The 27646-nt window shown below is 36.0% G+C and overlaps 1 protein-coding gene across 2 annotated transcripts in view; it reads left to right on the forward strand.

Annotated features, from left to right (window-relative positions):
* Window positions 1-27646, forward strand: part of CNTN5 (contactin 5) — a gene marked incomplete at both ends in the record, with an annotated part of 341700 nt that overhangs the window by 251205 nt on the left and 62849 nt on the right. For both annotated transcript variants that reach the window (XM_084278561.1, XM_084278562.1), the window contains 2 exons: window positions 25046-25173; window positions 26097-26272. In XM_084278561.1, the coding sequence (XP_084134687.1) occupies window positions 25046-25173; window positions 26097-26272 (304 nt within the window). The remainder of the gene's footprint in view (window positions 1-25045; window positions 25174-26096; window positions 26273-27646) is intronic.

A 27646-nucleotide genomic window follows, 5' to 3' on the forward strand; every position in this document is an offset into this window, starting at 1 on the left:
ATAGAGGTATCAGAAATATGAGTACTATTAGGGTAAAGCATGATTAGTAGTTAGCTTTTGGATCAGTTTATGAACCTAATTGTTAAAAAGGCACCTTACAGTTTTGTGCCTAACCTCAAAGAAAAAGGTTCCTTGTACTTTGGCTCCTGATTTTTCATATGATTTTAGAAGTTCCAGGACTTTGATGAGTACAAAAGGTAGGCCTTGGTTAGGTGTCAAGGCTTTGACAACATTCTAATCATATTCCCTGGCTAGTATTCTTTATTGGTTGTCTGTGGCTCACTGTATTCTTGTAAGCTTTTTCAGTTAATGACCAAAACTGTCACCACTGATTTGATACGGTAGGATGTCTTAATTTGAGAGTAAGCATCTCTTTGAGAGATTAAGGTAAAACATTTTTGGTTTGCTGTTGGTTTTTTTTTGTTTGTTTGTTTTTTCAGGGGTTTTCCCATTCTCTCTCCTACCCTTTAGGATATCAAATAAGGTATTATTTGGTTCTTAATGGATTGACAGAAAATATTGGCTAAAATATTGCTGACATGGTAGTATGGGAAGCTGAGATGTCTAACTTTGTCATTTGCAAAAGTCAGGACTGATGTTAGGCATATATTTGTGGCATCTAAATTGAAGCTAAAACTTTATATGCTTTAGCTCTCACTTTATTTCTTTAAAATACTGTATTATCTACTAATTTTCTTCACATGTACATACCTCTATTGTAGCAAAGATATCACTTTGACTTAAAAGATGCTGGGCAAAGTTTACTTGGCTGAATTAAGTAAGTAGGTACTCATAAAGCCATTAAACGTTTATCTCAATGTCTTTCATTTTTCACTTCAGCTGTCCAGTTGGCTGGCTACTGTTGGGATGTAGATTTTCTCTGCATTAAATTTCTTTTAAAAAATGAATGTGTAATAAACTACCATTCAAGAAAGGATTAAGCAGGACTACCTGGATGATGCCCTTGTCTTTGATTTGTTATCAAAAGCATTAGATTATTTGATTTCTCTTTCTTTCAAAAGGTAGCTTTATAAAAAAATACCCATGCACACAAACGGGTCTAAATAAACAGATATAAATAAATTTATTGGAAATGTAAATTTTGTGATTCCTAGAGTCAACAATCTTTTTCTAATTCTGGTTTTATGTAAAAAAGTTGTCAGAATGCTCTGGTCTGAGCTGCTCAGCTGTGTTCATAATTCAGTCTGGTGTAGCTATCTTTTGTGATGAAAAAGCAGTTCATAACCATGCCCATTGTCATCTGTGGTAAATTATGCTGTTTCCATTCCACATAATCTCATTGTAGAGTTTATCACAAGAGACTATCACAGAAACAGGTTTTAGCAAGATTCAGTGAAGGATTAGACATTTAATTGAATAATAATATCCAGATTGCAAGAATATATTATATTTATTAAATTTTAAAAGAGCTTTGGGGCTTAATCTATAATGTGGATTTTAGAAATAGAATGTGATAGATTTCTTTGCTCTTCTTCTAAAGCATTTATCAAAAACTACAATCACAGAACTTCTCCGCTAGACAGGCCTGTGGTCTCTTTTGTAAGACTTTATCTTCTTAAAGCAATGGAGTCATCAGCATTTTCCTGTATGTGCTGAGCTCCCCTCTTTCAAACTTTCTGACTTAAATAACAAGGCCAAATGGCAATGAACTTTTTGTGATACTATTTGTTGTTCATTAGGGATTTAGACATATTAGAAGACATGTAATTTTTCCCTTGTCAATTTGACTGAGAGGTATAAGGGCACTAAGGGTTTCACACTCCCATTGTTATCACAGTACTCCAGATAGGGCCTCACAAGAGCAAAGTAGAGGGAGAATCACTTCCCTGTCCCTGCTGGCCACACCTCTTCTGATGGAGCCCAGGATAGCATTGGCCTTGTGAGCTGCAAGAGCACACTGCTGGCTCAGGGGAAGTTTCTCATCCGCCACAATCCCCAAGTCCTTCTCAGCAGGGCTACTCTCAAGGAGCTCTTCTCCCAGTCTGTATCTATGTCTGGGATTCTTCCAGCCCAAGTGCAACACCTTACACTTGGCAGTGTTGAACCTCATTAGGTTCCCCCAGGCCCATCTTTCCAGCCTGTCAAGGTCCCTATGGATGGCTTCCTTTCCTTCTGTTGTGTCAACCAGACCACTCAGCTTGGTGTCATCCACAAACTTGCTGAGGGTGCACTCAATTCCATCATCGATGTCATTGATAAAGATGTTAAAGAGAACCAGTCCCAAGACAGACCCCTGGGGGACACTGCTTGTCACCGGCCTCCACCCGGACATAGACCCATTGACCACCACCCTTTTTCTACGTTCTTTCAAGCAGTTTCTTATCCACTGGATGGTGCACCTATCAAATCCACATCTCTTCAATTTAGAAATAAGGATGTAGTGGGGGACTGTGTCAAAGGCCTTGCACAAGTCAGGGTAGATGCCATTGGTTGCCTTCCCTTTATCTACCGATGCTGTCACTCCAGTATTATGTAACAATAGCTCTGGCGAAGTCTCAAACTTCTATGCAAGAGCACTGTAAAAAGAAAAAGAGCTGAATTCATTGTTTTATGCAATCTTTTCTTTTTTTGTGAGTGGCAAGTGTCAGAAAGTCCAAGCCATAGCTTTACAACAGCACAAAATATTTTCTGTTATTGTTTTTTAGAAGAGAATTCATACCAAAATCACTGGTTGTTGAGGGATATAGTGGCAGTATGTTTTTTCTTTATCATTTTTAGATAATAACTAAGGCAGTTATACTAGTTACATGAATGAGTACCAAGTTTGGACAACTATTCTCAAAATTCTTAATAGATGACCCCAATATTTTCCTTTGTTATTTGTTTTTCCCCTTCTTTGTGCTTACAGGTATATATAGTACATTATAAAAGCCAGCCTGCTTATCTGTCTGTCTAGCTGTCTTTGAGCAGTCCTTGGCTTGCTCCAAAATTCTTCATTTCAGCTCACCACTTCTTCCTTAACTTCAAACTGTCCCTTTCTTTCCCTTCTGAAATGTTTTGCAACATACCCTTCATGCTTAAGAAGCTAGTATCCATGAATTCAGAGAAAGAGTTGCACCCCAGCCTAGGCAGTCAAACATGAAATAAGTTTTAAAAGAGGAAGAAGGAGACAAGCAAGAAAGTAGTCAGGAGGAAACCACAAATGTAACTGAGGCTTCTTTCCTTCACCTTCAGTATATACTCCACTGCTTTCCCACTGTCCTACTGCTGTGTCAGAACACTGAAACACAAAGCTGCCCTCAAATGTGGCTAAGATGTACTTTTGTTTTTTCTCCATGTTAAAGTTCAAGAATCCTAGTGTTAGTTTCAAGGGAGTGGTTTTCAAACAATGCATCATCACTAGCTTTCACCAGTGTGCAAGCTTTGAACAGCTCATTCCCCGTGACTGCGGGTTTTAGATTTCCTCTACCACTTTTTATTAATGGGCACAAGAAAAATACAAAACATAAACTAATAGAAATTATTTATAAAACAAAAAGTGCAGTAAAGTGTCATAGGATTGTTATGGTAGTTGCTGGGTCCCTGACACCTGTGTGGTGCTGAAAAGGTATAGCCAATTCTATAACACTACTGAGATGGGAACATGAGTTTCCATAACTTCAGGAGCAGATAAATTGGAACCTGATGAAGAACTAAAGGCAGCCTTGGACCTCCAAGAAAGGTTTTCACTGGCACTGCCCAGTCTTGTCTAAATCTAGGTACAACGAGGGAAGTCTATCATTGGTGTTAAATGTATGGAAATCTGCACTTGAAAATTCTTTCTTTTTTCTTTTTTTTACTTCTACTTTTTTCCCCTTTATGTCATTGCACTACTGCTATTAGAAAAGAATCCAGCCAACTCCAGCAGCTGGGATTTAACTTTCTATATCAGGAAGAATTTAAGTTACTACATGAATTTGTAGCATACATAATCTAATTTCTGAAACTTCAGAACAAACGATAATATAGGTCAACTTTGTATTTGATAGATGTAAATAAATAATCACATGCCCAGCTTTAAATCTTGGTCTTTAATAATGAATGACAATAGAATTTTTGTTAACTGTCAAATTTTCAAAGATATTCTTTTTTTCTAAGTGCTCTGTGATACTTAAATACATGTCTAGATGTAGAAACTGAGGAAGAGAATAGAAAAATCCGCATTCATAATGAATATTTTGCAAAGATCCAATCTGGAAGCGATAGGTAGCTTTTCCTGATGTTTCTTCACCTGTTCTTTTCACAGCTTGTCACTATTATCTTTGACCATTTGGGTTCATGGTCAATTCTTTTGGATTAGTTCACTTACGCGGCATGTAATGGCATCTCATCCGCTTTGCTGGATATGTTCCTCAATGTGCACTAAGATTTAGTCCTTTGTTTATTACTGCTCATGATTTATTTGATTTCAGTATGTGACTTATCTGTCACCATTATCAGTTATATGCAGTTATAAATACACTGTTCCGTACCCGCAGATTTCTCTGTTACTGAGTTAACTTTACAGAATGATTCATTCAGTTTACTCAGCTGGATCTGGCAAAATCATCTATACACCACTGCTGGGAATTTGAATTAGGTCACTTAGTCTTTGTATATTACTTCTTTTTTATTCAAAATAATAAATGAGGATGACACTTCTACTTTCATGTTTGAGCATACACTTCATCAGTTTCTTACAGTGGCATTTTTTTATTCTGAATGCAATAATGCAGCTCTTATTCATCTGTGCATTGATGATACTGGATTTCTAGAGATAACTTTTTCTTTTCATCTTATGTTGAGCTTGAACTAGACAGCTGCTTTGGAATCAAAATGCTTCAGTACTTTACAGAGAAAAAATATATGCTTAATAAATGTAGAAATTTATTTCTATGACGATACCCCCTGTATCTGCATTAATCACGAAAATGTAAAACTAAGAATGACAGTAAACCCCATCTTGATCTTCTTTGTCTTATTTATAATAAAGTATATGAGATTTTATGTGTTTAAATGCAAAAATTGATGGCTTTGTATATTACCTATAAAACATTAATTAAAATTAAGAAAAAATATTTTAAACAAATATTTATAAAAGTATTGTGAGATGTTCCTAGTTACTGCATGACAATTCTTAGTCTGGAGTTGCTGCACAATGAAGGTATAAGGATACAAATAAGGCAAAAAGTGCTATCTTTATTTAGACAAATAATATATTTGAAAATCAAATAAAGTTTTGGGATTGCTTTTTCCAAATGTTCTAAACATACATCCAGCTACTGCAATTCTTTTTTTCATTCCTGTCTTACAAAAATGCGTTTCTACACATTCATCAGCTGTTTAATTGTTTCATATTAATAGTTCAGATCAATCAGAAGCCATGTTTAAATAGAACCAGGTCCTACCATAGTTACCATGTAATAGATTACAAAACTTATTTGAGCTACATTCACAGGATTCCCTGTCTGGTAGAAAGAAATTATATTTGGTAAAAAGACAGCAAAGACCATAAATGTTTTTCCATGGGATATGCTTTGAGTTCACTCTCTAATATCAAGTCTAATTAATCGAAGAAAGGTGCCATGCACGTGGTCTGGCTGAAGTACAGATGTAGCAGTTTAAACAGAATGGGCAGGGTCAAAAGAGATATTTTGCATTTCCTTCTAAAAGTAGCATTAATGAATTCTCTTAGATATAAATTATAAAAAAAATAATTACTATGGGGGCTGGAAGCAGAGCTTTCTGTAATATCAAAAGTAATCTAGTGTCTGTGACAACAAATCAGAACTAAATTTTCATCTTCATGAAAATGACCAATTCTCCTCTGCAGAAGAAAGACATGGAGAGTCTACAGCACTCAGGTAGTTTTACCACAGTGCTTCATTCTGACTGTATCTTCACTGTACACATTACAGACATCTTGCATATCAAGCTCTTTTATAATAGATCCATAAATACTTCTTGTAGTCACAAAAATGTTATGTTACACCAGTGGTTTTACCAGTTTGAAACTGAGACAGTGTCTGTGTTAAAGTAGATATCAGAAAAATGAGAAGCAGTTATTACATGCATGAATTAAAATATTTCAACTATTATTGAGAAGACTTTCCTCTATTATGTTATTTTTTGTGTTAACATATTGATTTTAAATAATATATGTATAATCCAAATTCCTGTGCTATGATACATAAGTAGTTTCACTCCCTTCCTGTACTGAGTTCAAACCTATGTTAAGTTTAAAAGGTCTGTCAATGCCCAGGAAAATGATAGAGCTGACCCTGTGGAAGCATGTGCTGTACACTGGCAAAATTTTGTTACTTTGCAGATACTCTTCCTATGACTATGACTCACAAGAAAGTAAATCCACTTTTAGATTGCTTGTTCTGAAACAAAACATGCTGAAGCTATGTTAGAAAATACTAAAGCCAGCACAAAAGCGATCTGCTGATTCAGAGTTGTTTAAAAAATATTAAAGTCTGATAAACTTTGTGTGAATTAAGTAGTCTGTCCTCCCATTCCACTGGAAAGCCAATAAAAACATAAGGCTGCCATAAACTCTTGAGTCTGGCTAAATGAATGGAAAGACGCATTTTTCATCTGGCTCACGCTTATGGTGGAAAATGATCCAGAGTGATCCTGGAATGGCAGAATAAGATGCAGTGGCACAAGGAATTAAAACCAGTTGTTTCATCTATTAGGAAGAAAAAAACTCAACAAAATACACACACAAAAAAAAATACCCCACAGTTCCTCTCTAGGTTCCAGAGCTGAAAAGAGTAAATTTAGATTAAATACACTCCTGTTCTGTGAGATATTTTTAGCATTCCACGCTGTTTCCATTTTAAGTAGATCTGTTTTCAAGTGCAGTTATCTATGTGTTAGCTGTATTCAGTCAGGCGTATAAACCTTTAAATTGAATTTCTGCATTTGTGAATTTCATTTTTACAGTTTCCTATTAATTAAATCAAATTAAATGAAATCTTATGGCTAGTATCCCAATGTGAAGCCCAAGAAGTAGTGTAAAAACATACAGTGAATGCAAGACATTATTTAATTGCCAAGATATTCATTGTTTAGACATGGTGATTAATTCATTTGGCATTTACAAAGATGAAAATGGTAATTATATAATAAAGTAATTAAGGAGAGGCATATTGCCTTGAATGAAACAAGACTCAATCTGTAAATCTCAATGAACACAGTCTTAATCTAAACAGAATCCTTTTAAATTTCTAATATTTGATATTTTTTGATGGACATGGTGATTTTTGCCCAACAGATGGACTTTTGCACATGAAAAGAATACTCCAATAGCATTTCAAAATTTCTGTTCAAGCAGTTATGAATTATTTAAACAAATTTCCATACATAGTAATATTGATCTGTAAAATAAGTTATAAAGGGCAGTAGTCAATGCTTGGCATTATTTATTTGGAAGTCGATTTTGTGATTTGCTATAAAGCTTGGTCACATAAAAAGGTATCAAATTAATATTTAAAGTCCCCGTCATTGATCAAAAACTTTATTCTTTTCCATTCATGCCACTCACATAGGGAATACTTTGACTAAATGCCTGCTGGAGCCAAAGTTTTGCAGACTCAACTAGGATCAATGTGATCAAATGCTGAGCTCCTTTATTGAAACACACACAGCTTATACAGGTTTCTATATCAGTACATGTGTTACATTACATTGCTATTGGTTAGATGCTCCATTCACCCGCCTTACATGTGTCTCACTTTTGCTATTAACTGGTTAAGGCTACACACAATCACATTGTTCCTTTTTAAGGCAGTTAACATTCTTGCAGTTTCCTATCTCATGAATTGTTTCTTACAAGCTCCTGTTCTCACAGACATCTGCTCTCCTGTTACTGCATACCGCCGTGTCTCTGCTAGCTTCCCCAGGTCTGATTATGTGGGGGTCAAAAATAAATCTGGATGGGCCACAAAACCCATTCTTCTCAAAATGCATTGCTACAAATGCCCGTACTGTACTTTAGGCATTGGAATATATATCCCATATATATTATATCCTATATCTAGGATACAGATATTTTATAATTTTTTTCATATGTCTAGTGATGTAGGAAGTGAAATATGAAAACTACTTTTTGACTTATTAAATTCAAAATTAAGCTTATAATTATTTCAAAACCCATGGAATCCAAGTGGGAGAAAAAACCCCAAACTAACAGGGACATAGACAAAAGGCAGACATTTAACCCCTTCCTTCCCTCTGTCTTCAATACAGCTGATGGGCTCTGGGACTCCATATGCCTCGAGTTGGAGAACCATGACTGCAGTAATGATAACCTCCTAGTGAACCCTGAACTTGTTGGTGATTTGCTGTACCTGGATTCATATATGACCCAGAATTTCTTGTTAGACTAGAATTTTATTGTGAGAAGAACAACCGAGTACTAGGCTATAGAATTCTGATTGACTTTGAAATTTAGACAGATCATTAGCCAATAATTTCTTTCATAGTCATAGAATCATAGAATGTATTGAGTTGGAACGACCATTAAAGGTCATCTAGTCAAGGCTCTCTGCAGTAAGCAGGGACATCTTTACTAAAGCAGGTCAATCAGAGCCCCATGAAGCCTGACCTTGATTATCTCCAGGGATGGGACCTCCACTACCTCTCTGGGAAACCTGTGCCAGTGATTTACCACCCTCATAGTGACGATTTTTTTTCCTAATTTCCAACCTAATCTCCCCTTTTCTAGTTTAAAACTATTATCCCTCATCCTATTGCTACATGCCCTCACGAACAGTTTTTCCTCAGCTTTCTTATATAGACATCTTTCAGGTACTAGAGGGCCGCTATAAGGTTCCCTCCCAGAGCCTTCTCTTCTCTAGGCTGAACAACCCCAACTCTTTCAGCCTAATCTGAAAAAAATACCTACTCCAAAAGGTGACCATATCAATGCATGTCTCAAGAGCTCTGTTAGATTTCTGTGCTCCCTACAGCCTGATTAGATTTATGTAGTCAAAGCAGAAGCAAACAGAAGCAAAGGTATTGTCAGTAATCTGTGTTCCAGGAAAGACTAGCCTTCTGTAAGTATTCTTAGGGTTTGTTTGATTAAGGAGAAAAAATAGAATTGGATTAAAGCCAACCTAAAAACAAGAGAAAATGAAATATTTGAGTGATCACATAATTGTAATAATTAATGTATCACTGAGCCTGACCTAGATCTCAAACAATGTATCTTCAGATGGTCAGATCAGAAAAATGTCTAATGGGATTAAACCTCTATGTTGATTAGAAACCCCTTAGTTTCTAGTGAACTTTGGGATTTGAGTTTATAATGATGTATAATATCAACAACATAAACATTGTCATTTTGAGATGAAAATATTTGTTGAAGATGTGATATTAGCTTGCAGCTATAAGGTTCCTTTATAATCAAAGTGAACATGAATGTTTCATCTCACGGTTTGTTTGGGTTTTTTTATTTTTTATTATATCATTGCCTAAGGGCACCACTGTGTAGTACTTTATTCTTTGACAGTTTCAACACTACTTAGCCATTGATACTCTTCTTAGTTTACAACCTGATTGTGACTTCTTAATCACAGTCTCCACATTTTAGAGTAGTTCAGAAAAGAGCTGGAATTACTCCTAAGGAAGAATCGGCTGGAAAAGAACCTCTGTCATCTTCTCCTTCCCATATTGTCCTTCCTCACTCTTTCCTAATATCTTTTCTATTCCCTATGCAAAACTAATGGAAGTGGCTGGTCCTTGTAAATAGTCCTCAGAAGAAACTGCTTAAAATGTAGTAAGAAAGTTTTGTTATACCTTCGCTGTTATTTGCATATCTTTGCAAGGATGGCAATAATCTCCTTAATGAATTCCTTTGTTTAACAATCATCAAGCCTTGAGGTAAGACATGCTTAGTAATTTAGACAATGATTACTTTGTTGATTAAATAAATAAATACTGAATGTGGAGAGACAAATTATAAATACAACAAATTCCAGACTGACCAAGAAAAGCTTTTAGATGCAAATCCCAATTAGGAAGAAACAATAGTCTGTGAAAGAGCAGTCAATGGACCACAATTCAAAAACCGATCAGAGGTCCCAATCTCTTCACAGAGATACAGGGATCACTAATGTCCCCTTTGCAAGGATAATTGCTGCAAACCCATACCTATTTCATGTTTGGCAGTAGGACCAACTGATTAGCAAACTGATTTATCTACTGCTTGTGTCAGTGCTGAACAACTGAAGAGTCAGATTGTCTATTTGTTCTGCTACAGACTGCAGGCACAAAATGTGTCTTCCCTGCTCGGATTACAAACGTAGCTGCACTCAAATTGCTGAACATTGATTCTACACTCATTGTGTCTTTTTTCCTATGCGACAAAACCCATGGTGCTTTACACTGTCATTAGCTTATCTGTTTCCTTTTTTTCCACTAACTGTTCCTTTTTTCACAGAATTACAGAATCATAGAATTATTAGGGTTAGAAAGGATCTTTAAAAGTCATAGAATCATAGAATCATAGAACGTCTAAGATTGGAAAGGACCTTTAGAGGTCATCTGGTCCAACTCTCCTTGCAGCAAGCAGGGACATCTTCACTAGATCAGGTCGTTCAGAGTCCCATTGAGCCTCACCTTGAATATCGCCAGGGACAGGGCCTCCACCACATCTCTGGGCAACTTGTTCCAGGTCATCTAGTCCAACCCTCCTGAGATATGCAGGGACATTACCCAACCACTGTTTATGGATGGACTGGATGATCTTAAAGATCTTTTCCAACATAAATGATTCTTTGATTCTGTCTTCAATAGATCAGGTTGCTGAGAGAAGCTGACCTTTTTCGAGGGTTGGGGAGTCTACCATGTCTCTGGGCAACCTCTTCCAGTGTTTCATCACACTTAGTGTAAAAATGTCTTCCTTATATCTAGCCTGAATTGCCCTTCTTTTAGTTTAAAACAATTGCTCCTGTCCTATTGCTGTAGACCCTACTAAAAAGTCTGTTCCCATCTTTCTTATGAGCCCACGTTAAACATCGAAAGGCCATTTTTACCTAATGTTTGTAACAAAGGCTCCATCTTACTGTGTTCCCTCCCACAGCCCTGCTGCTAAATGGTAGCTTAGGTTTCCACTTTAGACAAATGCAGCATATAAAATAATCTTATAAAAAAAGTCTTTGCTTTTGCTTATTGTCCCTGAAAGAAGCTATGAAATCCTGAATTAGAAGAAAGGTTATTTGCACTTTACAGCCTTCTACTTTTTTGCAGTTCATAAATAATGCTGTAATCATACCCAAGCAACTATGTGAAGAGCCCTGCAAAGATTCCGACTTCAAACACTGAAAAATTAGGAAAAAATGATGGATGAGGTAACAAGTGTAATCACAGTTCAGCAGGAATGCACGTAAGTGTGACAGGAGCATGAATCAACCAGAGTTTTGAGGATTTAGCTGGAACTTTTCATCAAAGTGAGCACCCTTAAAGCACCAAAATCTTTGAACCACAGGAGCTATGTTTTCTTAGAAAAGAAATAAAATAAAGGAACATTTTTAAATGAAGCAAACTTGGTGACAGAAAAGTGAAGTTATAAGCACATTATCCCCAGCCACTGTGTCCTTGGAAGGCTCATCCTTCCCTTCAGGTTTGCTCTTAGTTCAGCAATGTTTCATCAGGTTTCAAGCAACTCAGTATGTAGTCCTGTCTGTATCACTAGAAAAGATATCTTTCTTTTCATCACCTCTGATCCCTGATTGTGTCTGTTCCCACACCTCAGAGAGCAGTGTCATGGTTTAACTAAGCACCAACATCTGCTCCCTCACTCCACCTCCCTGCAAGGGGATTGGGAGGAGAATGAAAAAAAACTTTTGGGTTGACATGAAGACAGTTTAATTGGGTAACAATGATAATGATGATGACAACAACAACAATAATAATAATAATAAGAAGAAGTGATGCACAAATGCAATGCTCACCATATGCAGGAAAAGAAGATAATCTGATGCCCAGTCTGGTTCTGATCAGCAAATAAGTTTCCCAGTGAACCTCCCCAGTTATATCCAGAGCATGACATTACATGGCAGAGAATATCCCTTTGGCCAGGCTGGGTCAGCTGTCCTGGCTGTGATCTCCCAGCTTCTGGTGTACCTGGCAGGGTGTGAGAAGCTGAAAACTCCTTGACTTAGTGCTGACACTACAACTATCTAGCAACAACTGAAAACATCAGTGTGTTATCAATACTATTCTCATACTAAATCCAAAACCCAGCACTTCACTGGCTACTAAAAAGAAAATTCACCATTCCTCAGCTGAAACGGTGATAAGCAGGAAAGAGAGATACCAATGTAGTGAACTACAGTATGACAGACAAAACTGATGCCTTTTATCACTATCTGTTTTAAGGACACATTCACACTATTAGATTTAGATACTCAGTTTAGTCTTGTGAGATCACTGGAATGTACTGGCCTGGTCTAATACATTCAGGGTATGCAAGTAAAGTTATTAGAAAGATCAAAATACTTTTGAAATGGCTATAGAAAATAATTCCATGGGCAAAAATGAGGTGTGGTTATATAGTAAGCAGAGGGGTCTCTGGTGAATTAGTACTCCTCTTGGCCATCCTGAGGAGGGAACTTGGTGCAGTTATACAAACTTAGAATTCTATGGGCTCTTTTTCTGATTGGTTTCTCTCTGTAATTTTATGATACAACCACATCTGGCAGTGGGTTATCCCCAGAAACACAGTAACTTTTTCATCCTTTTTTTTATACTCTATGTTCCTAGCTCCAAATCAATGTCATTGATAATGCATTTTGTAAGTAAGGTCAAGGAAAAAGAGAGGTACAGCAACATTAGGAAGTCAATAGTGTGCTGTTCTGTGTAGGAAAAGAGATTTAGAGAATAAAGATTGAGGAGGAAAAAAAGGTTGAAGAAAGCGAATAGAAATTAGGAAAACAGGAAAGATTGCCAGTGAAAAAGCATTATGTTCTTGTTTCAGTGCTGATGAGAGAAGGAATTTACTGAGGCTGTTGGTATGAAGAGATACAGGAAGTCTTGGAGTTGTGTGCCACGCTAATGCCCCAATGTTGTTTTGACTCCCTCAAATAGCAAACAGGACCCAGTTTTTGGCATTAGAGTTTTTTATTACAATTACAGCAGCAGAGACCTTGTGATGATTGCACAGCTGCTGTGCCATTTGTCTATATATATAGGTTTCTTCAGCTTGGAGTTTTGTCTAATGTGCAAGGTATTCCAAAGTAAACTAAAGCTTTTAAGGTTCAAACAGCCCTAATCAATGTTTGTTTGTCAGTAAGAACTTTGTACCCTTTTCATCCTTATTATTACTGGCAACATATTTCTCTGGGGGGAACACGTGTCTTTTTAACTGCATTTTCACAGGTAAAAGACTATATTTCACCTTCTGACACTAGGAAAAAATAGATATTGTTTTACCTAATTTTCCAATCATGGTATCAGACTCTCTTCCAGAATACAAAATGAACTCAACTGACCTGAAAACTGGTGTCAATAAGATCCTAGTCCATTACAGTCCAGATCCCATTTACAATTCCTGCTGTCTAGAAATATTTTTGTGTTGAGCCAATGCTTTTAAAGTGCATCTGGATTGAACTGGTTATCTCACCTTCTGGCAAGATGACTGCATCCACTGGTCAGACTGGATCTTTCACGAAATGTACGAAAGCTAATGTAGCTCAGTCAGCTTTATAGTTTAGTTAAATATATTTCCCTAACCCCTCATGAATATTTAAACATTTCAAGACCCTTTCAGTATGATCATTAACTGATGGGTTTACTATCAAAAGAGAAACATAATTAGATAAAACTGACAATGGTAAGAAACGAGGTGGTATTCTAGAAAAGCTATCTTCCAGATCAAACCTTCCTGTAATAATTTTGTGTATGTTGCAGAAATAGTACAGCCTTTATTCTTCGTAATGGAGGTTTCTAAATCCACAGATTACACTAATATCTTAAAAACAGCCACATGTTCACAAGAGACACTGCCTTAAAAACATAGACTCATAGAATCATAGGATTGTCTTGGTTGGAAGGGACCCAATCATCACCCTAACCTGCCAAAATCACCACTTAACCATGCCCTCAGCACCACATCTAACCATTTTTTAAAAACCTCCAGGGATGCAGACTCCACCACTTCCCATGGCAGCTCATTCCAATGCCTAACAAGCCTCTCTATGAAGAAGTTTTTCCCAATATCCAATCTAAACTTCACCTGGCCTAAGTTGATGACATTTCCTCTTGTCCTATCACTTGTCACTAGGGAGAAAAGATCTGTCTCTCCACAACCTCCTTTCAGATAGTTGTAGAGACCAATTAGATTTTCCCTCAATCTTCTCTTTTCTGGACTAAACAACCCCAGTTCTTTCAGCTGCTCCTCATAACATTTATTCTCCAGTCCCCTCACCAGCCTCGTCACTCTTCTCTGGACACACTCCAGCACTTCAATGTCTTTTCTGTAGTGAGAGGTCCAAAACTGAACCCCATAATCACTGAGGATGTAGTAAGTGTGTTGGATGCAAGCAATGTATAAAACCATAGCTAATGTTACTATACCACAGAGCAAGATTAGGGCAGTATCATGGGACTAGAGGGCAAGGTTTGCTTGTTAGTGGTTCTCATTCACTTCTCATGTGTTTTTTGAAGTCTGTTTTCACACACTTAAAAGCTCGCATTGCAAGGTGTGAAGTAGTCTGGAGTGACAAAGCAAGTAATGACACAGCTTTTAGTCTCTATCCTTTGCTTTCTTTCTGGATCTAGTGGTGATTATTTTCATCTCCACTAGATTTAACCATCAATGAAGATGACATAAGAAAGAACTTATTGCAGAAGAGAGTAAACAAGAGCTTCACCTTATTGCTCACAGCATGGTGAGCTCTGATTTGAATAGAGAGCTGGAGGGGACCTACAAAGCAGGACCAATTATACTATTCTATCATTCCATCACTATACTAATCTATGCCCTTTTTCTTACATATAGCCTACCAAGCCCCTCAACATTGACAATTCCACAAACAACTCAGGAAATTTATTTTGAGAGCTAAAATAGCCTAAAATGATCAAATTATTCCTTTCCCATTTTCAGAACTCATTTTTGTACTAAAAAGCTGTTTTGCTCTATCTCCTTACTTTATCCACTCTAAATCTGTAACTTTTATTGAAACAGTGGCTTGTACTCCAACTGAGACCTTAAAGTTACTAAAAGAGGAGAAAATAGGAGCCATTCTACAACAGAAATGGTTAAAAGGCCAACTGTTCTGTGGAGCATTGCATCTTGTAAAGAAATTTCTAAACAACTAGTGAACTATTGATCCAAGCAAAATGTTCATCATGCTAATGGAGTCTCCCCGCAGAGAGTTTCTACCTAAGCAAACATGAAGCAAGTGCAGGCTTTGCACACCCCTCCAGAAGCAGGGGACTGCTGAAAGCAATCAGTCTTCATTCTTTCAGGATCTAGTAGTACCAATCATATGATAGAAATATAATTAGAGCTTCTCCAGTTGACAAGAGAATCAGTTTTATACGAGGACATGGCAGACATTCCCACATTCATCTGTCCTGTATTCGATCTACACTGAGATGACATATATGAGATGGTTTAAACCACAATTTTGCAAATGCATTCAAGGCAAAGGCATTAAGCAAGAAATTAACAGAATGAAACATAAACTGCATGCATCCATAATCACTAAATGATTTCAGCACTCACATACTGTGAGCAGATTCATCTCATTCTTGTGTCTGTTTCCAGAAATGACAGAGAAGATGCTTATTTTTGGTTTTTTTTTTATGTATGATATCAAATGAACATAGAAAGCGCATATTAAAAGCCTGCATTTAAGCCCTAATTCTTTTCAGACTTTCATGCTGGCTAATTCAGGTGGATTCACCAGCCTCTTGCTGATTTCATTCCCAAGTGTCAGGCTCCCTTTCAGTCAGCATCCACATTGGCTGCTGGTACATTGCCATTTTGCTTGGGATTATGGCATTCAGCTCCCAGAAATGCTAAAATAACTGACTGTCTATGTATGCAAGGGAGAGAGCACTAAAGTAGAAAACAGTTCCATCAGGATGGTCTTAAACAATGGATATTAACTTAATTAGAAACTACCCTTTTTTTTTTTTTTTTTCTTTTTTCTTTTCTTTATCCTGAGAGCAGGGGTCAATTGTTCTCATCTAAACTCAACAGTATCTGGCAAAATAATTTTTCAAGGAACTGGGAAAGATTAAATTTCATTGCTGCGTAACATGGAAATCCTTCATGCAGTTAATATTCTAGTAGTGTCACTATAGAACATGAATGAATGTTGGAAAGCGGGTTCCATCTGACTGGACATTATTACAGAGCTTACAATAATGCTTTAGCTAGGTGACTGCTGCCCTGAGCATATGAAATCCTCCCATGTAAACATCTAATTAACAGTCTTAAATTTACAAGGATCTCATTTCAATGGAATTAAAGTTTCTGCTGTTCATATTATATTGCTGAAGTTAATGGTAACACTTCAAGCATAACATAGTTTGGCTGTTCTGAGCTGTGTCTTTATCCAGTATAAATCAAAACAGATCCATGAAGTTGAATGAGATTATGTCGTTTCACAGTGGCTAAAGATCTGCCCCTTTGAGCACCTGATCTGCTTGAATTTCACCTCTTGCATACCAGATCTATTTTCAAGTACTGGTGTTTCTTTTCTGGCTAACAAGTGAAATATGGAAATATATTAATGTAACTAAAGTGTTCCCACATACTTTGTTGGTTTGTTTGTTTATTTGTTTTCCTGAGGGAATTTCTACAAGCACTTGATTCTTTCTAAAACTTCAAAGGGAAGTAAAATAAGTTAATAAGTCATTGCTGTCACTTAGGAACATAGAAAAAAAATTGTTATAAAAATCTTTTCCTTGAAAAGCAGGAAACTTTTCTAAGTAGCAGAATATTTCTCATACTGAAATAGTGTGCGAATAGAGGAAATAAATTTAATTATTAAAATATATTTTAGTTTTAAATGGATCAAGAGAACATATGATATGTAAAAAATATTTTTTAAATGTCATCTTTTTAGAATAGCTTCAGCATGTTTAGAGATATATTGTCCTAAATTCAAGATATTTTATGAAAGCTTTTAAAACACCTTTTGGACTACAATGCAGAGCAGAAAGGACTTTAAAGAGGCTTTCCTATCCTCTGGGATACTTAACCTGAGATATCTTTAGAGGCACACTTCCAGTTTTGCTTCTTTATGCAGGATCAAACACGTTTTGGAGTAAAATATTTGAGCAGAAGGGCAAGGTGCCAGTTAGCAAAGTAAATTGGAACTTTAAAAATAACAACTGTTCTCTCATAAATGAGTATAACAGTGAAAATATAGAGTAATTAAAAAGTTGTCTTGTTTGTTTCATTTCTGTAGGTAATAAATTACAGTTTTGAACCTTTTCCATTTACAGTTGGGCTCTGATTCAGCTCAATACCTTAGCAGATGTTTAAATTTTAGGACCGTTTTAATCATCATTGACACTTACGCCATTAACAGAGTCTTTAAAGCAAACTGTGCTCAAGTACTTGTCTGAATAAAGTAATTAATATGAAGCACCATTAAAAACAATGACCAGCCTGCTCATAGAAAGGAAAAAGACCCCCCAAGAGATCATCTTAATTCTGATATATCAATTGTTTCCAGCATCTCCTTCTCATCAACAATGCAGAAGTCATACTTCTTCCTTGTGCTTAGAGCTGGAGCTAATTTTGTTAGCAAAAACTGTCTTTTGGTGTCAGTCACTAGTAATTATATTTACATATGTGGACACCATTTTCATGGGCAAGCGCTGTGTATTTTCATGCACAACAGTTATTGTGCAGCCAGGACAAAATGAGAGGCTTTGTTGTGGGTCTTTTGAAAAAAACTGCCCTGAGACAATTTTCAAAGATTAGTTTAAATAGAGCTGGAAGTAGTTTGCGGTATGTTATGTCTTGGCATATCCCAATGACCTAAGATATCACACACAGGAATTGCACCATTATAAATGTTTAAAAACCCGAAGTAAAGAAAATCCAAATAATTTTGTTTTGAAGAAGGACTGAGCCAAGCATAGACATGTTTCTAATTAAGTAAACAATATTTAAATAAAAAGACTCTATCTAGGGTGATAATATAAAACATTTATATAAAATATATGGCATTCTGCTTCCTTAAGTGGTTTTACTATAGTAATAAATCACATCCATTTTCTGTGAGAGTTAGAGGCTTTTACATCTATTATGAAGGAGCAAGAGAAAGCAAGAGGAAATGAGAGAGCCCACAGCCATTCAAGGAGAAATAAAGGTTTCAACTATTTACAAACAGTTGTCCCGATTCCTTGTAATCTACATTAAAGGATACTGACAGGTCCCATACCCAAGCTAATGGGAAATGACAGATTGCTCAGATCAGAACTCTGTGAGGGGCCACAGGCTAAATGAGTCAGTGCAGCTTCTCACCATTTGCATCTTTAAAGTTGTTATTTCCAACATGCACAGAAACAGATTTCTTACTCCTGTTTTTAGACTGCAATGAGAAAAGCAGGGGAAAAAATTCAAAGCGCTTCAATAACTTAGATTTCTCCTTTACCCAATCACTAGGTGTTAAAGTTTGCAATGTTTTTAACTACCTGTAATGCTTCCCTGATTGCTGTGATTGTTTTTCCAAAGCACTATAAAAATTGACTGTAGTATGAAAGATAAAGCCAAAATACAATGCCAAAAAACACCTAATTAAAAGCAGAGAAAGGTAAAAGCGTGTAAAGCCTAATCAAACTACTCAATGCTAATTCTTCCTCCTCACCAAAAAAGAGCACACAATTGACATCTATTTTTTCATACCTGTAATTGTTTTTTAAAGAATATAAAGCACCAAGTGTAAGCTGTGTTCATTTCTATTAAGTTCCAGGCACTGCATCACTGTCTCTGCTACAAGCCCTCTGTAAAATCCTAAAGGTTGTATAACAGTTGTAATTTTTGCTGCCTCAACTGCTCAGCTCCTACAGCATCCAGACTCCAGGGTCCACTGCAGAATTTTTAAACAAGTTCTAGCCACAGCGTCAAGAAAACTGTTTGTGAGAATCTACTATGAATGATGCAACAGAATGAAAATTAGTCTCTCCCCTTCTCATTGTCTTAGCCTTGATAGAATTCTCTGCTCTGTGATTTTACATGGGAAGGACAAATACACAGCCTGGCTCTGGTAGGTCAAGGTAAAACTGTCCTTGATGATAAAGTGAGCTGAGAATATCCACCATCTAAACCAGTATGTCCTCTATTGTCTGCAAGTAATACCTGAGAACTTCCATGGTGGGTGGTAGCAGATATTGATTAATATTTTTTTCTGTAAAACAGAGGAGCAGTAAAAGTACGGAGATTACTAATTCATTTTGTTTATCCTTAAGAATTAATAAAAGGAAAATTGATCACAAGAATATTACAGGCAGAATAGACCTCACTGTTTTACACCAAAAGTTTGAAATTTCTATTTCCTACTTCTTTACTCATCCCCTTAAAATAAGGACAAAGATTTTGGTCACTATGACAACTTTTCTGTGCATAAAACAGCAGGAAGTAAAAAGCCTGCTACTTATTAATTAAAATACAGTAAAATAAAGGATACTTCTGTAAAACCCTGCCAAACTCCCCATATAAGCAACTCTTAATATCGTATTCTACTCAACTCTCTTCTCTAAATCACAAGAAGCCTAAAGGTACTTGAGTTCTGTAATTCAGATTTGTAGGGACCTTCCACCTTGTTCATCTCCATCAGCACTTTTCCTTACCTCTCTGACAGTCCACACTGATTAAGAGAAAGCATTTCTGACTGCCAAATAAAGAACTTCCAAACACCATCTATGAGCGAAGATCCACCATTTCCTGGGAGCGTAGTTTCCATCCACACTCAGTCTCAGAGAACACCTTTCTGTTCACATCAACATCCCATATGGAAACGTTTCATCCTTCCAGATAAAACATCATGTTATCAGAGATGTTACTCTCCCTGTACATAGTTCATTGGTAAAAGAAAAACAAAATTGATGAACTGACTGATCTGAGTGAAATTTGTTTAAACAATTGTACTCAGAATATTTCAAATCCTGTGCTACTGCTAAATGTAGCTTTGAATAGATTGCAAAATTTTTACAGAGAAAGTAATCACTTGGAAATATTGTCTGCAAACTATAATTACTGAGTATTTTGCCACCTTCCAGTGTCAATCTAAGTCCAGTCCTGGAGCCTTGAAGAAGAAAATTCACACTCTCATTTGTGCTTCTATGTTTTTGTAACAATTCTCAATCGAGTTTACTGGGTTATTCTGTCATTAGCAAAATTGACATTGTAGAAACGCTACTAATATGTATTTACAAACTTGCTGATATGCTTGACAAGAAAACGACAGGCATTGCAAACCAGGCATCCAAGAACGACACTACTTCAGATAAAACCATAGCAGAAAAGTATAATATGCACAAATATCAGATACACTTTAAAATTCACATTCAATTTCAATTTAACTCATTATTAATTTGGGTACTTTTTTTTAAGCTTCATGTGTATACAGTATGCAGTGAAGGTTGTGCTTAATTGATTTCTGAGAGTGCATGTTCTAGTTCAAAGACCAGCATCAGGCTCTCTCCACCACCATCAGTACCGAAACTTCATATCCCTTATTTCTTTAGACTGTCTCTAACATTACATTATGATCTGGAGTTAATGACACCCCCTGCAAACTCCTGCTGTCCTTTGAGAGTACCTGCAATGTCATCCTAGCTCACATCTAGACTTCAAAAAGACGCATACCTGATGTAAACCCCTGTGTCTGTGCTGTAAGATGTTAAGTCCACTCATAGGTCTTGTGTCACATTGTCAGCCCTATGCAGGTGTCTTGGGTAGGTTATGGCTATTTACACATGAGCAAGTTGTATGGATCAATTGGAGCAGCAAAAGTTCATACTGTCTGCCCTGCCTAATTCTGAGTTTCTCTTTGCGTCAGTTCTAGTCCCGTTCCACAGACTGGATGCATATTTGCAGATGAAAAGCAATGGACTCCTCAAACATCCCTCCCTGTGTAGTGTTGGCTTAAGTTCATGTGATCAGACTGCTTCATTTTATGAAGCAAAGCCACAGCAAGTGGAGACAATGGGGAAACTAATTTCCAGGTCATGTTCTTTATGTGAAGAGCAGCTCAGATTTTGTCCCTCTAATGATGCCAGGTCATAACAGGCATTTAATGTCTGAGGAACTAAATCAAGATTTGAGAGTCAGATACAGTTCCAGGCTGAGATATCCAAGTGTAGATATCTACAATTTGAATTAATAGAGACTCTACTGACAAGACATATGAATTAACAGACAAAATAGAAACTTACCTGACATGCAGACACCTCAGCTTTCATTTTACAAATAGCAGTGAAAGGTTTTCTTTCTTCCCTGGTCATCCTGATGATTGTCCTGAGTGCCAGTTTGATTAGAATTAATCTCTATGAATGCTGATGATCAAAATTGTCCTATATCCCATATTGTGTTTCCTCAGTACCTTATGTATTAATATTTCCATGACTGGCTGTAGGTTGTTATCTGATATATCCTAGGTTTGCATTTGCTTTTGCTGCACAGTACTGTTAGTTCAGAGCCATATTCAATACTTTTCTATGATTCTGGTTCTTGGAGCCATCTAAGGCTTCCAGTTTGTTATGTTGATTTTTTGTGTCAATGAACTGTTTATAACATTTCTGACATCCACTTCTTTTGTGTCCTCGTCATTACGAAAATTGAGATAATACTTAAAAAAAAATTATTTCCCTTGCAAAAAATATTTTTTTCTCTTCTGTTCAATCCAATTCTTTAAACTTTTTAAATTTGTATATTAAACCTGTTTAACCTGCTGTGAATTTCAGCATGAAAATCATACTTGAAACCCATGAAAAATCAAATCTGCATTGATTTTCTCTAGAAAGTGTTTCTTCTTATTAAATATTATGATAATTTAGTCTCAGTTAAATCACGTTGAAATTTACCTCATGTCCATTTGCTATCATATCTTGATTATTTTTCTGCCAAAAATAATGGTTGCCTCTGGTTTTAAGCCAACATACTTATTGACTCCAAGACATCAAGGCTCTTTTTCTCCATTATTAGACAGATGAAAACTCTTTTCTACACAGGCACTATGCACAGGTGCCATTTTTTTCAGAGTCCCTGAATGGACAACATCCATCTCCTTTATCTGATTACAAAGAGGTTTTCTTACACTTGCATTCAATAATTTCCAAACTATCACCTTGATCTCTCATCCACCCTTCCTCTATCCATTCACCTATCATTATAAACTTTCCCTCGGTTTCTAGTAGGTTAATAATTTAGGTGTTTGTTGGTTTGTTTTGTTTTTTGTTTTTTTTTTTTTGTGAATTATCCTTTATTCCAACACCATTTCTTCTCTCTTTGCTTCCCTTTTATTTATGAAGAGAAAACCCCACAACACTTTAGCTATAGTATTTTCTCATTAAAATATATAGACATACTATGCAGGTGGTCTCTCCATCACTGAGACATATTGGCAAGGAGGGAGGAGAAGTCTATGTTCCTGCTGTGTTATGCGAATAAATAAAGCATTTTAGATTCTGTCATAGACAGCCTCTGGCTTTTTTCCCTAACACACAAAAAAAAAGGAGAACAGATGAATGCCAGGCATTTTAAGAAAAGTATCAATTTCTGAGCCAAATAATTCACCAGCAAATGTGTTTGCAATTCCTTTGATTGAGTGATTATTCTTTTCCTCATGGATAGCAACAGCTTTTAGCTAAATAGAAATTCAGCTGATAGTATGTATAAGATTCATTAGATGATCTTCCATATGCATATCTTTCTTCTGAGCTCAGAATGAGAAACAGTTTTATATCAGGACTTACACTGTGTATAAGCTTTTATGATTTGTAAACACTGTAGGAGTGTCTTATTATTTGTCTGATGCTGACAGTATATTGATGAAAAATACTGTTCTTCAAAGGCTACTGTTACACTAATGGTGTGATGTCCTGAGCATTGATCACATAGTATCTTGATACGAAAACAAAACTTACACCAAGGCCAACCTGCCAGTTGCTAATCAGACTGATTCTTCAAAGATGTGACATTTTATAACAAAATTTCGGGCCTTCTTATTTGTTAGAAGAAAGCCAAAACCTCAAAATTCTGATATAGTGGTATTTGCTTAATATAATTATGCTTACTAAAACATTATCTTTAGACAAATAATTGACTTGAATACTGATATATATATATATTTATAGCAATGTGGGAGATGCATCATCAGATTTCACTGGGGAATTTGAGAGGTAACATGTCCTTCCTCTGCCCCATTCCTTTTGAAGCTATTTTCTTCTGTCTCTGCTGAGAGCAGCAAGTGGTTTCACCTCTGCAGTGAATGGAACTACATTTTTCATTGGAATGAAATTCTGTTTTCTCCACCACAATGTTTATAAACCTCAGAAAATAAAAGACCATTTTTCACAAACTGAGTCAGAGAATGGGGTATATTTTTCTTTTTCAGGAAAAAAAAGGGTATGCAGTCTCATATTAGTGCTTTAGTTTGAGGGCATTATCGAATACGAAACCTTAGTAAATCACTCCTAGTTTAAATCGAAGGTAACTCAGCTTTCCATGTTAACACACACAGCCTAGAAAGGGAATTCCTTTCCTTTTGTGGCTTCCAAAGTGCCTAATGCAGACCTGTTAATAAGGATGATCAATGCACCTTACTCTTGGTAAATACTTCTCAAGAGTAAACCACAACATCATACCCTCCATGATTTCTGATCATGGCCTCAGTAGGAGACTCCCAGCAGAAGAAGTGCTCTACTTGAACAGATATAGAGCCCTCTCTAGAGAGGTATACATAAAAATATACCCACCACTGGGGAAGAGCCACCTACATACTTAGACATGTTCTTTAATACAGAGAGAGCTCTCCTACATCTCTTCCTCCGCTTCTCTGTGATAGCAGGAAGCATTTGCTAAGGATTAACTGCTTTCAGGGTCCATGTCCACTGGAGGGCTTCCAATACAGGTCTCCCATTTCCTTTGAGAGACCCATAATCACCACCCAACCCAGGAAAGGATACACAGTATCTGCAGGCAGGCTGTGGCTTAAATGTCAAGTAAGAGTTGCTATGTCCTGTTTAGCCTTGTAGCTCTTCTCTGTCAGGAAAGGAGCAATGATTATTTACTGCTCTTTCAGTGCTGCAGCTTTAGCATATAATAAATTCAGGGGATTTGTCATTTTAGAAGAGCAAAATTGTGTTCATTTTCACCTCTATGTAGCTTCATGGATTTTGTGATTAATACTGTGTAAGCAAAGCCGAAGTTTGAAACTCATAAATGTAAATGGTTGAACAACATTTCTCATGAGTACGCTTCAGCGAAGTTCCTTACATAGAGACGTAGTGGAGCTACAATCACACAAAACTCAAGGAAAAAATTAAAGCTGAGCTACAAAAAAGCAGAGATTATTTAAGTCCCTATGCTACACTGTGTAGTAATGTCATAAATCACATTTTGACTGGATACAATTAATTTTATGCTTTTTCTAGTCCTCTTTTATATTTTACTTCCCATTCCTCACATATTTCATTTTTAAGGTCATTTTTTTTTCTAAAAGAAATAGCCTGTGCTTGATATTGAAGTGTGATTTGACAATAATATAGCAGTGAAACTTTAAAGACAAATTATGAAGAATCACCTTTTTTGCTTCATACAAAAGGTTCATTAAAATTCACCATTGATAAGCGTCAAAGGAATACTAATCCACTGATGCCTCCTTGAAACTTTTTGAATTAAGGAAAGAGAAGGAGTAAAACAGGTTTATTACAACCCTTTTGAAACAGAAGAGAATTCAATTATCATCTTCATCATCCCTTGCTACAAAAGCAGCAGTCCTTAATCCTATTTATTAGCTCTAAAAGATATCATCATGGAATTTGATCTCAAAAGCTGGAGATATATTTATGTATTTATCCTTTTCAGGATAACTATTCTTCCACAAGGGAGCCTGCGAATCGTGAATGCTTCCAAGTCTGATGAAGGACGGTATTTATGCCAAGGTGTAAATGTATTTGGATCTGCAGAAATCATTGCATCGGTGTCTGTTAAAGGTATGATAATTACTTTGATGATAACAATGATTTCAAATTCCTAGTATTTCATTATTGCTTAGAATCCGCAGTCAAGCATACAACAGCATTGTACAGGCAGAATAAAAAAGACTTTCCAACAAGCTCAGGGACTAACCTTCTGGTCAAATATTGTATTCCTGCAACAGGTTACATACTTCAGCTGTTGTATCATAGATGTATGGCGAAATGATTGGTATATATATTAAATCTCTCAGACAATAAATAATTCTATAAGTAAAAGAAAGTGGGAGAAACATAGAAAACTTAAAAATCAATATCCCTTTTGGCATATATTAGCTATGGGAACTCACCCTTAAACCTTTCTGGAGGGGAATGAATTTTAGTTTAAAGTAATAATTGCATCAATATTCTAAGGAAAGATAATTTAGAACAGTAATAATAATTAAATCACTGAGTTGCAGTAAATTTTCAACAACATTTTTGGCACTTTTCAGCTGAATTCTTATGTGATCATGCCTTTTGGTTTTAGCTGTTCAGCTCTTTTTGACTTAATTTTTGAAACTACTTCCTATGTATGGTATGCCTGTTTTAAATGATAAAACCAAGATTTTAACTCAATCACAACATTCCAAGGGCTGCATCCTTAGAAAATATTGATTTATTTTTCTTAGATTTAATAAATTTATTCATTAGTCCATCCCAGAATTCCTATGGATTATTGTTTAGTATTTTGCTTTATTGCTTCCATGAAACCAGCTGTACACACTATTCACCACTGTCATGACTTCGTGTGCATTATGAATATAGTTCAGTATGTCACACTATGTATTTGAAACTCTGAATGTAGGCTATGAGCAGACGAAGAACTCAGTTGTGTTATTTTGGCATTTTACTATGACTAGACTTCCCTCTAAATGTTTCTAATCCTTCTGTATTTCAAGAACCTACAAGAATAGAGCTGACTCCCAAGAAGATAGAGTTAACAGTTGGAGAAAGCATTGTCCTCAGTTGCAAAGCCCTTCATGACAGCACGCTAGATGTCACATTCTACTGGACACTCAATGGGCAGCCAATTGACTTTGAAAAAGAAGGTGGACACTTTGAAAGCATCAAGGCAGTAAGTGACTAAGCATTTGTCATCTTTGTGTTGCAAACTGATAAAAATTTGCATGCTTTTACATGTCTCACGTTTACCAAATTCTGACCAAAATGAAAGATAACTGGCTTCACTGATGGAAAGAAATATTAGGTAGAGTAGGTGCAAACAGTAGCTCACTAGAATTAATTCAAGCACTTTTCATCATGAAAATGTTAAATATAAACTGTATATTTTGATATTAGTGAGGCATCTGAGGATCTTCGTGAGTGAGTAGAAAGTAGTCTGAATCAAATCCTTTTTTACGTTCTTTGCTGATTTTAATATAGAAAGGATGCATCTGCAAGCAACAATGTCTTTCTCACAGATAATGTAGTTATTGGAATGTCCTCACCTCTCAATGCATTTACTTGCCTAGTGTTTATTTTAATATCTAAATAGCAAGGAGTATACTTCATTTTCCAACTCCCTTGAATGAGGTAGGTTCTATCTGTGCAACCATTATTTAAATCAATAAGAATCCTGTGGAAAAAAATATGCATACCAATTTCAAATATTATCCCTTCATTCAAAACCAATTTAATATGAAAAACAGCATGTTATAGTAATTCAAACTTGTCCCATGTAAAATGGTTTGAACTTTTCTTAGAAAGAAATCTCTTTATGTGAATGAATTTGGAAACAGTATCTACAGTCATTTAACTCTGTCTTCCCACTAATGAAATGTAAATCAAATGTCCATGCTATGTTAACAGAGAAAAATGAAGCTCACAAAGGTCAGGAAATTTTAAAAGTTAATGTATCTAATTTGAGTACAATGTAGCAAAGTTAACTTTGCATTAAAATCTTGTCAGCTGCAATCAATTTATTCTTCTGCTTGCCTTTATGTAAAACATACTGTATTCACTTTGTGGTGTGGATATTATTTTAAAATTTGCTTTTACCTCAATAAGCTTTTTAATTGAAAAACAGTAGCAAAGTATACCTTAGTGTGAAGGTTCTTTGCATACTTATCTTCATCTAAGGAAGTCCAATAAAGAAAACTATAATTGTTCTTTTTTAACTGAAAAGTCAAGATATTCTTTAATTCAAGAAAACATCCTATGATTACAATTTAACTCAAAGTAATTTCCAAAAATTTTAAACGTAAATGTGTTACAGGGATCCTTCAGTGCATTTCAACATCTGTGCTGTAGGGAATTTCTAATTGGTGGGAAAAATCCTCAGGCTAGGAAAATTCTGAAGACATTTTTCCTATCAAAGTAGAGCTAATTTAATATAATTTCATTTCTTTCATGAAAACAAGATCTTGTAAATCTTTCAACAATAATTCTTTATTAATTTAATTTCTACCACAGAAAGTCTTCAAATTGATGGAAGAAAGGCTCGTTCAAA

This window comes from Gallinula chloropus (assembly GCF_964237585.1).
Source record: "Gallinula chloropus genome assembly, chromosome: 1".
Taxonomy (NCBI): Eukaryota; Metazoa; Chordata; class Aves; order Gruiformes; family Rallidae; genus Gallinula; species Gallinula chloropus.